This window comes from Micropterus salmoides, unplaced genomic scaffold, assembly GCF_014851395.1.
Source record: "Micropterus salmoides isolate LMB-PRFRI ecotype aquatic unplaced genomic scaffold, ASM1485139v1 Ms_hic_scaffold_1, whole genome shotgun sequence".
NCBI classification, from domain to species: Eukaryota; Metazoa; Chordata; class Actinopteri; order Centrarchiformes; family Centrarchidae; genus Micropterus; species Micropterus salmoides.
The window spans coordinates 1,977,099-1,988,501 of NW_024040040.1; the positions used below are offsets into that span (position 1 = coordinate 1,977,099).

The 11,403-nt window shown below is 39.3% G+C and overlaps 1 protein-coding gene and 1 long non-coding RNA gene across 2 annotated transcripts; one reads left to right on the forward strand and one right to left on the reverse strand.

Moving 5' to 3' along the window:
• Window positions 1-1,681, forward strand: LOC119918188. The gene is made up of 2 exons (XR_005447408.1): window positions 1-966; window positions 1,189-1,681. It is a non-coding gene; the product is annotated as an uncharacterized LOC119918188 (long non-coding RNA).
• A 968-nt stretch (window positions 1,682-2,649) lies between these two features.
• Window positions 2,650-10,145, reverse strand: LOC119899728 (oocyte zinc finger protein XlCOF6-like). Its single transcript, XM_038714445.1, has 2 exons — window positions 9,637-10,145; window positions 2,650-6,449 (listed from the first exon to the last, which is right to left on the reverse strand). Exons 1-2 carry the CDS (start codon window positions 9,716-9,718, stop codon window positions 4,450-4,452), a joined length of 2,082 nt encoding a protein of 693 aa, XP_038570373.1. The 5' UTR covers window positions 9,719-10,145; the 3' UTR covers window positions 2,650-4,449.
• Window positions 10,146-11,403: the final 1,258 nt, after the last annotated feature.

Genomic DNA, 11,403 nt, shown 5'->3' on the forward strand with positions numbered 1-11,403 from the left:
ATAATAGAATCAAAATAAAATACACAAAATAAATAAAACTACAAATTCAAGAACAAACAATAAATAAAATAAAAGTAGTAAAACATATTCAGTTTCTTTTTTTATGAGTGAAAAACATCCGCCACAAAATACCCAATGTATTTTTCTACACCTTGAAACCAGTTGTACCACAAATTCTGTACTTGATTAAAAGTACAAATAAATAAATATTGCTAAATATTAATACATTTAATCAAGTTAAATTTGTACTTGGGTTGAAGTACTTAATACTTAAGTATTAAAAGTAAAAAGTACTATGGTTGTGTTTTACATGACAGATTTAATAAAAGATCATTAGAATAACTGAAAATAAAATTCAGTCAGCTAATCTTTCAGCTCTACCTGTATAAACTGTTGGGTAGTTTAATTTATAACAAAACATTTGATTAAGTCTGCAAAAATCTTAATTTGTAAAGTAATTTAAGCTGTCAGATGAATTTAGTACAAATTAAAATGTATTGGAGTAGAAAAGAAAATACTGAAGTAAATTACAAATACCTCTAATTTGTACTTCAGTACAGTACTTGTATAGAGTACAACAAGTGCTGAAAACATGTCTGGAAGGGACCTTTGATACTTTAATAATCTGGTTTGTGTATTCTGTGACACACAGCAGTAAATAAAGCTTCAGTTCTTTGTGTTCACCACTAGTAACACATCTCTAGTCCAGTAATGCTGCAGGACTCACCTCAGCACTACTGAGCCAGGTAAGGCCTCCACCAGAGACCGTGTCTTTATTTAAAACTCACATGAATGTAACATGGTTGGAAGAAACAGGTTTTCGTATTTAAGCAGGGTTAAAGTTCAACTTCTTTTGAGCCTTTCTGCATTTACTGAGGTGCTGCTGAAGTTCTGACGGTGGCAACGTCTCCTCTCCTAAACAAACCGTCAGCATTCTGCCTGTGAGATGTGAAGGCCGATCAGCAGGTTGGTTCTTCCAAGTTTGTCTTTGTTCAGCAGCTGTTAAACTTTTCTTACTGCACATGCGTTGTGTCCTTTTGCCTCTAAAACTGTACATGAAACATGGCTTCAATGTCAGAAATAAAACTATAACACAACCCATTAAAATAAAGTTACGTACCTGTAAACATGCTCAGTGGACGATTCAAACTGCAGCCAAACTGACCATAATCCTGTTTTTCTGTCCAGTCAGACGCTCCGGTCGACAGCGGCTTCAGCAGCCAGCCAATGGAGGAAGAGTTTGCACACACATTCAAGACCGAGTACAAATGCGTTCGAGTCTGAGACGAGACCGTCAAAAAGAAACGGACTCGAGTACTGCAACACTACAAAGCTGAACTAAAGTGGACTGACGCATCACTTCTGTGTGTGCTGTTTGTCAGACTAATGTTGAATTTGATTGTGAATGTTACAGATCTAAAAACGGTACATTTTAAAACTACTGACTTTAGGATTCTTCCCCTTAGCAATGACAGGGCTTGTACTAGTTATGGAGAATCCGTTTAAGTACCTATTTATTATTATGTTTTCTTATTTAACACATAAATATGCATATGTTGTTTTATATGTGACTTTTGTACCAAAGTAGAATATCAGCTACCAAAGACCCGTCTCTATATATTCAGTTACACTCCTTTGTACGTTTCACGTTGCAGAATTGAACAAATAACAATTAAAACAAGACATTGTCTTTTAATATTTATTAGGGATTTATTACGTCTGGCCAGTCCACATGTGAACAGAGAGTCAAAACATTCACACACTCTTAATGTAAATGTTCAGACACATGTTCAGTTCTCAGCTGATGTATTTTGAAAGCTGATGTTTAAAGGAAAGCGTGAAAAGCACCAAAAAACAGTTTGTCTATGTGCTCCTAAAGCTCAAGCTGGTAGGACTTCCTGGAGGATCAGAGGTTGTGTGTTTAATCCTCATCTAGCTCCCAAAAGAAAAAGTCAAGAGCTCAAAGACAGAAAGCAAAAGCGTGAGTTAGGGGTCTGCTTTGAAGGCCAGAGGTTGGGAGTTCGATCCCTATCGAAGGCAAAGTGAATTTTGAGGCGCAACTCTAAGAAGGAAGAATCAAAAGCTCAAAGAAGGAGCCCCAAACTGTCTATCCCTGTAGCTCGGTGGGACACGGGTCATCTTGCAGCCCAGAGGTTGGGAGTTCGATCCTTATCGAAGGCAAAGTGAATTTTGAGGCGCAACTTCCAAAGTGAAGAAATAAAAGCACCCGGAGAAAAGGAACAATCGTGAAGGGTATTTGGTGGCGAGGTGAGATTGTCTGTGCCTGTGGTGCAGCGTCTCCGGGTTCAAGTCCCATCCGTTGCCGGTACCTGGATCACCAGAGACATTCCTGAAGTAACAGGGTTGGGGGGGGGCTGTGTCTCCCCCCGGCATTTCTGAGAGATATACGCAGGGGGTTATGGTACAGAAAAACATCAGGAAGTAGAATTTTACTTGTAAATGTGATGGATTTAAAAATATTTCAGCAGTCTCGAAGACAAGATGGTTCTGAAATTTTCATATGAAGCTACAATTCAGAGAATGTGAGAGATCAAATTTGAGCTTGGTGTGATTCTAAAAGGAAGTTACTTATCAAAGACCTGGTCAGTCTCCACCACAAGATACCATTCAAACACAAAGTCCATTCAATTTGGGAGGTAAGTGATTTTATTTACCTGAGGGTATAGGTAACAATTCTCATGTGTAGTATGTGAACCCTTTGGAAATCACATTCTTCATTCATCAGTGTCTTATGTTAATTGAATACAGTGTATATAACATATGTTAGTGTATACAGAAACAGCTGTAAATGAAAATATTAAGGTGGTATTATAGGGTTGGGTTAGTTAGTTTTAAAGCCCAGTAGAAGGACAGGGTCTTTGAAGACAGACAATGTAATATATTAGCTGTCAAATGTCAAGTAGCCATAACATAAATGCTGATTAACGGTAACGTTAATGTTTATGTCCACATAGTTTGTCTATTGTCATGAGGTAGATGAAGATCAGGGGCCTGTATCATTTCAGCTTATCCAGGTAACTTTGTGGTTAGTACCACGACGATACAGAGAAACTTTTGTAGCAACATCATCCTATTTGATTCATCTTTTTAACAGTATCCCGATAGTAATTTTCAGGGTCAGTGAAGCCAGATAACAAAAAGATATCCTGGGTATGTTGAACTGGCTTCGTGGTGCAGGCCCTTGGTCACCAATGACCAATATCCAGGTAATTCACATACTTTCTTCTGCAACTCTAACGAAAGGTGTGGTATTACATGACCAGTATCTATAATAAAAGATAGCTACTAAACTAAACACATTCATTTGAAACTTAACTGAAATAGGCCTACCAAACTAAATGCTCATAATGTTTAACCAAAGCTCCAACTCCCCATAAAGGAAATCCTCATTTCACATAATAGCAAGAACTCAACTACACTTAAACACCTCAATCAATCAATTAAAGTTAAATCAATAACTGTAACAAAAGATCAAATACGAGAGACGAGCCTTACAGGGACTGTTTTAGCTAATAGCTACTTAGCATGCTATGCTAACTGGTTACAAAAACTTCTTCTCTTTCTGTCAAAAAATACAAAAAAAAAAGATCAAATACAAAAAGTGTAGCTAAACAGCTATCTCCAAAATCAGGGGTGGGCAAACTTTTTGGCTCGGGGACATTGACTGGTTGGGTTTCCACTGTCTTCCTGCAGATATCCCTTGTGGTTAAAGCTTGCAGCAAATGATTTTCCAGTTAACATTCAATATCACTTACAGGCACTTCATTGTTTTTCCATAAGGTTTGAACCTGACTGAGGTTCCTTGATCTCCTCCAAATTAGGGCTGCAAAGGTTAGTTGACATTAGTGTAGAACTTGAATATTGGCAGTCTTACGAAGGTTGATGGTGAATTGAAAATGTGCGCAAATGTAGCCTATAGAACAAAATGTTTAAGCACTTTGGACAAATAAACTACCAAGTATTATCAAAGGTGTCTGTTGCTTTGTTATTCTAAATAGACATCTCATTGTTAGTGTACAGCTGTGGTTATAGTACTTGCTTTTATTTTAGTTAAAAGTTTTAAAGTTAAACCTACTTGGCAATAAATCAGATTGTGAGCTCATTGTTTTGGGTGATAAAACCTGGCTGTTATCTTGGAGCAGCCTCTCCCTAGTTCTTCGCATTTTTGGTTTTGGGGTCTCAGTGATGATGCTGGCTAAGAGAACGCTCTTTTAGTGAATTATGGGAATATCCTACCCTGTCTTCTCTTCTTCCATATGTTCCCCCTAGTGTTCATTCTGAATAGTAAACCTTGTTCACTTCACGGTAACGTTAGTTAGGCTGTGTGTTGGAGATCAGTAATTTACTTGAAAGATATTTCATTTGTTAAAATGGATTCATTAGGTTTAGGGGTGACAAAAACAACAAAAACAATTATTGGTTGCAGCCCTACTTCCAATTACAACTGTCATCAGTCTCAGATTCAGAGGAGTCTGAAGTCTTGTCATGAGTATCTGGTTGTAAATGTTTTTCTGAATCTGAGTTCCTGGCTGGTTCTGGTCCTCCACAGTCCTCTCCCTCAGTTTTTGTCTTTATTTGTAAAGTTACACTTTTTCGACCACCACACCGATGGTTTTTGAGCTGAAAAGGCCAAGTGAATCCTTTGCCACAAACACTGCAGCTGTATCGTTTTTTCCCTGTGTGGAGCGCTATGTGGTTTGTCAGAGAAACCTGTTGTATAAATCTTTTACCGCAAACTGAGCAACTGAATGGTTTCTCTCCTGTGTGAATTCTCATGTGTCTCTTCAGATTTGAGCTTTGGCTGAGTTGTTTACCACACTCAAGGCAGCTAAACGACTTCTCACCAGTGTTACGTCTGTTTTTTTGCCGAGGGGTTGAACTTGACCGAGGTTCCCTGGTCTCCTCCCAATCACAACTGTCATCTATCTCAGGTTCAGAGTCTGACGTCTTGTCATGAGTATCTGGTTGTGAATGTCTATCTGGATCAGAGTTCCTGGCTGGTTCTGGTCCTCCACAGTCCTCTCCATAAGCTTCTGTTTCCATGTGTTCAGTTAGTCTCTGAAGGCTTGAGGACTGATGACAAAGAGACCAATGTTTTTTGAGCTGATAAGGCCAAGTGAATCCTCTGCCACAAACACTGCAGCTGTATCGTTTCTTCCCTGTGTGGTGAACCATGTGGTTTGTCAGAGAAACCTGTTGTATAAATCTTTCACCGCAAACTGAGCAAATAAATGGTTTCTCTCCTGTGTGGATTCTCATGTGCCTCTTTAGATCTGATTTTCGACTGAGTTCTTTCCCACACTCAGAGCAGCTAATTGAATCCAAACCAATGTAACATCTGGTGTTTTTCGGAGAGTTTGAACCTGACTGAGGTTTAGCAGTGTCCTCCCAATCACAACTGTCATCAGTCTCAGATTCAGAAGAGTCTGATGTCTTGTCATGAGTATCTGGTTGTGAATGTCTATCTGGATCAGAGTTCCTGGCTGGTTCTGGTCCTCCACAGTCCTCTCCATCAGTTTCTATCTGTTCAGTTAGTCTCTGAAGGCTTGAGGACTGATGACAAAGAGACCAATGTTTTTTGAGCTGATAAGGCCAAGTGAATCCTCTGCCACAAAAACTGCAGCTGTATCGTTTCTTCCCTGTGTGGTGAACCATGTGGTTTGTCAGAGAAACCTGTTGTATAAATCTTTCACCGCAAACTGAGCAATTAAATGGTTTCTCTCCTGTGTGGATTCTCATGTGCCTCTTCAGATCTGATTTTCGACTGAGTTCTTTCCCACACTCAGAGCAGCTAATTGAATCCAAACCAATGAAACATCTGGTGTTTTTTGGAGAGTTTGAACCTGACTGAGGTTTATCAGTGTCCTCCCAGACACAATTGTCATCAGTTTCAGATTCAGAGTCTGACGTTGTTTCATCAGTAGATGATGAAAAACTGCTGCTGTATTGTTCAGAGGAGTCTGACCTCTTGTCATGAGTATCTGGTTGTAAATATCTATCTGGATCTAAGTTACTGGCTGGTCCTCCACAGTCCTCTCCATCAGCTTCTTTCTCCATCTGTTCAGTTAGTCTTTGATGACGCTTTGAGGACATAGGTTTCTCTTCATCTTTTTCACTCTTCACAGGGACAGGAATGAATGTGAACTTGATAATTTCAAGCCCTTGAAGCTGCTCTCCCTCCTGAGTCATCCAGAGTTCTTCCTGCTTCTCTTTAATGTATGGGGGCTCTTGTGGGTCCTCCAGGTCCTGACTAGGGCTCCACTCCTCCTTAATGTGTGGTGGATCTGGTGGGTCCTCCTGGTCCAGACTGGGTTTCCACTCCTCTTTAATGTGCATAGACTTCGGTGGGTCCTTGTGGTCCAGACTGGGTTTCCACTCCTGCTGTTCAGGGGGAACCATTTTTTTGCTCACCAACAGCAGCTGGATGTCTGTGGAGGATAATGAAATACATAGTAATGAAAAAGGTGTTTTAGTCAGTCTATTGAAGTAAAAGTAATGAAGTGATTAAAAACAGGATACATGATATCACATTTAGTAAAACAACTGGAACAGGCTCATTGCAATGTTCCTCTCCCTGTGCTTTCACTGGTTTTGCTTCCACTGTTGCCTCACTCTTTGCTGTTCTATTCGGGATCGCTGGCTAACTGGGAGTTTCAGTTTTCCCTCTATCTTCCTCCTCTGATAAATATAAATAGGGATGTTCCAATGACTTTTTTTTTGCCCCCGATCCGAGTCGTTGTGTTGCTTCGGGGCATCTTTGGATTGAGTTACCTGAGTGACCTCACTGTATTCTGTTTAGGTATAATTTTTTAGGTGCCTTATTAAATTGGTAGTATTGAACGCAGCTCTTCTGAAGCTAGTAAGCACAACCTATTCTCATGAAATAGAGTGCAACATTATTAATTTAAAACAAATTTTTTAATTTAAATGATCAATCCAAACATTACTCACTTTAGAATAACTTTCCTTGCAGTTGCGCCACCTGACTTTACAACATATTTCAAATGAAACAGGTTTATAGTATAAAACTTCAAGGTCATACATATATTGTTTTGATTAAATAAAAAGGTTTCATGATAAATTAATCATTTTCCAGTATTACATTAGTTGTACCACCTGACATGGAAAGTGAACCAGTCTGACTGTAAGTTAAACATGCACCTCCTCAAAAAATTTAACTACACGTCGAGTCTACGCGGACCATAAGCTCTGTGATTGGTCGGTTGGGTAGCCTCGCAATGCTTCCAAGCCGACAGGAAGTGCCCCGCGCTTTGAAAAAACTTTTACTAGCGGCCAAACCGGCGGCTGTAACACAGTGGATCCATATATTTGACCGTCACAACCTGAGCGAAATGACTCGTTTCACCATCAGAATGTGATCCATTCGGTCGGTAACATTTGAAAAGGCTACACCAGCCGCATGTTTACAATTTTACCCCATTCACGTTAGCGGAAGTTGTACGCTGTAGCGCTACTGCCAACTAGCATTTGGGGTGTAATTGCTTGATTATGTAATCGCACAAGATGACATCGCAATTGCGATTAGATTAATCATGCAGCCCAAGTGAGAAGCTTGTGGAAGGCTACCTAAAACTAGGGATGCACCGACTGGATTACCTCTTACTTCAGAAGGTCTGATCAGGTCATTTTGATTATGCTCGCTCTTTCTAAAAACTACAATTGACAGAATACACAAACATTTTTGTAACTTTTCTTAAATGGAAATGTATTTCTGTTTTCAAAACTCAATTAGCACCATCAGGGGCATGGGCTACTCTTCCTGGGGTCTATTCAATTTTATGTTCATAATAAAACAACCTTTACATTATCTCCCAAACTGCTGTGCTTTAGCGTTTTGTGTTGTAACCGGAGAGCAGTTTGTGACAGGAAGCAGCTAAAATGTCTGTAGTGTGGCTAATATTTTACATTGGAAAACAAAAGCAGTGCAACAGTAGGGCTGCAACGATTAGTCGACTTAACAGACGACGTCGATTATAAAGATCGTGAAATTTCAGTGTCGACGCATCGTGACTGTAAGACTCATGAAGAAGAAGCTTTCATGTGAGAAGCGTAAAGCAGCGAAGAAAGAGGCGAACAGCAGAACGTTTTTTTTTTGTTTTTAGTTTTGTCCGCTATTTCATCACTAAATACACTTTTGAGGCGATTGTGTACTTGAACATTGGCAGTTTTACTAAAGTTGATGGCGAAATCAGTGGCAAAAGGTTGAAAAGTTCGAGGGGGCCCAATACTTTTGCAAGGCACTGTAGTTGGGCTGTGAATGGAGATCAGTAATTCACTTGAAAGATATTTAGTTAAATGGTTTAGTTAGGGACAAAAATAACCATTAGTTGCAGCCCTAGTTAGCAGCCACGTGTAATGTCTTCAATATTGGCATTTCACAAGCCAGTAGTGACTTTTAGAAAATCTTCAGCTTTAGTGAATAATCCGTTTACATTACATGTGTGGAGAGGAGTGAGCTTTTTAGATACCGCAGTCGCGCCAGATTCTGCTCAAGACGTACCTAGCTGTTTACTGGCCGGAGGAACTCGAGTTAATTTATTTTATTAACTTTCTAATTTTGTTATGTGGATTAAAATGTGAATTTAACTTAAGTCTCGTTTGTCAACTGTCGGCTGCAGCGACTTCATGTTAATACAGAAACCGGAGCTTCAAGTAAACGAAGAAGTTAACCTACCTGCTAACCAGAGGCGTAAGCCAACGATTAATCAGTCCACCTCAAGTTTCCACCAGCTGACAGGAAGTTCTTCCTTGCCTGTGTTTGCTCATGGTGGGAACTGTTGGGTCTTTGTAATTAATATGACTAAAATAAGGTGGAGAATTAAAATGGTGAGATAAGAAATAACCAGCTAGAAATAGGGTCACGTTTTCTTTCAAAGAAAATAAATAATGATGTCTTTGAGATAGAGAAAGTACGTTTTTTACCTAGGATACATTTATTAGCATAATGTGCAAACAAACATCACTTTATGTCCGTGGTAACAGCAAAGGTTTGTCTTTGTGATACTTTAACGTTTCTTTTACCGGAATAATCACAAGTGTGGCCAACTAAGTGTTTGCAGTTTATAGTCAGGCCTGACGTTTATTATAGGCAATAACAGAAGCCTGTTGTTGCCGATGAATTATGTGTTTGGCAGGCGTGTGTCTAACATCCTTGTTTATATTTGGAAATCAGGCTGTAGCCTATAATTAACATGACTTTCTACTAAGTAACATATAAAATAAAGACATGATCTCTTTTGCGATTATCCTCATGACTTGCTGTGTACCAACAAATCCAGTCCTCTGTACCTGTTGAAATACCTTTAAATGGCCAAAACAACACATAAAATGCAATTGATTTTATTATTTCACATATATAAGATTAAATGTTTTTAATGACGTACTGACCAAACCCAAAATGTCCCCGGTTTTCATTTCAGAAATCTGGTCACCTTACTAAAGAAGGAAGATATATATTTATACTTCTTAGGAGGGAAGAATCTCTAACCCAAAACTACATTTGTAGTCTAAAACAACCGAGTAGCAGCAAGTGAACAGACTCACGTGAGTAATAACAGCAACAGAAACGACTGAGAACCAGTGAAGGGCACAAACCTGCTCTCTGTAACCGGACAACGGGCTTCAAAACAGCGTCCAGCAGTTTGCGATGTTCGTCCTCGTTCACGACTTCAGACATTTTCAAACACGCGGCTCACTCTGACGTCACGTTCGGCTCCGTCTACTTCCAGCTAACAAGCTAAGCTAACTGCATTAGCTTCGTAGGACAGCGGGAGATAATTCAGATGTTAAACATGTTCAGATAAAGGGAACAGCACAGAGTCTATTCAGACAGCTCTATCTGGACATTTGGACATTTGGGCTCCGTGAAAAATACAGTTTGGTCTCTATGGAAGCTGCTCCGACTGTGAGGCCGAGCTCCGGCTCCGGCTACTTCCTGCTAACAAGCTAACTTCCTTTAGCATTCTTGGCTAACAGGAGATGAGTCTGAGGTGAAACATCCCGAAAGTTTAAACAGAGTCCACTTAAACACGTTGATCCTCACATGCAGGCTCTGCTGCTGAACTCCGGCTGCATCTCACGGCGACGCACGTGGTACGTAACGGGAAAAGTTAGCATGTTAGCCACCGGAAGTATATCTGCTTCCGTGCTGATCTACAAAATAAAAGTGAGTAACCTTTTATTCACAGGCCTACATCTCTTTGCGATGAAGTACCAATGGTAGTCCACGTTCCTGCTCGACACACGCAGCTACAATTATTAGTACAGTTATGATTATAATAATATTCTTATCAATATTTTCATTATGATCATCATCATCACTATTATTTCACATCTGCAGGAACTTGCATAGTGCTGCAGTGTGTTCTTTTCCCCAGTGAATTAAACCAACAGTTTTCCTTTACAATGTGATGAGCTCTCAATACTTTACAGTTCCTGCAGTGTTTCAAAGTAAAAGTCACCTCTGAAGCAGCTGCTGGAGAAACTGCAGACACAGGAAGTACAGAGCGAGTGTTTTTCATCCAAACAGAGCAGATCAGAAACAGACAGGCTCCTCTGAATAACAGTGGTTCCAAAAAGCATCTTTACTGTTTCTAAAATATCCAGAAAACTCTACTGAAAGATCAGTCCATGTACCAGGTTTCAACAAAATGAGCCTTTAATCACGTTACCACAAACTAATTACCATCTCACAGAGTGGGAGAAACCGGGTCAAGACCGAATTCAACTTCAAATACAGGGCTTTCACTTACGATTGAGTATTTTTACATATTACCATTAGTAGTTTTGTAAAATATCAGAATAGTTTTTCTTATGCTGGAAAATGTGCTACTGTGACAACACAGGTTAAAATAAACAAAATATATAAAGTATAAAGTGCCCAAATGAATAAATAAAGCATAGAAATTATAAAATATCGAAATTAATAAATGAAGACATAGACGTTTCCCATTGTTCAGTTCTGGTTCCTACAAAATGTGACATTATTTTATCATGAAATTAAACAAGCTGCACCTGATCAACACCGACACAGGACCAAAATTACCAGAAACAAACGGGTCAATCTGCAGATAAATAAGAGGGCATTTCTTCTTACAGATAAAAGAGCAGAAACAGAAGCCAACTGAAGGCCACCATCCCGACAGTTCACATTAATAACCCAACAACACATCAAACATCTTTTAATAACTATGATTCAACCCCTGGAATCAATTCAATTTTATTTATATAGCACCACCTTTTATATAGAGCAGGTCTACACCGTAGTCTTTGTAATATTATTAACTCACCATGACCAAGCACCTGGCAACAGTAGCAAGAAAAACTCCCTTTTAGGAATAAATCCTTTCAAACAATACAGTC

Coding starts and splice junctions, on each gene's coding strand:
- LOC119899728 (XM_038714445.1), bottom strand. CDS start 9,718: ATGTCTGAAGTCGTGAACGAGGACGAACATCGCAAACTGCTGGACGCT. Junction 6,450..9,636: donor TGTCCGGTTACAGAGAGCAG/GTTTGTGCCCTT, acceptor TATCCTCCACAG/ACATCCAGCTGCTGTTGGTG.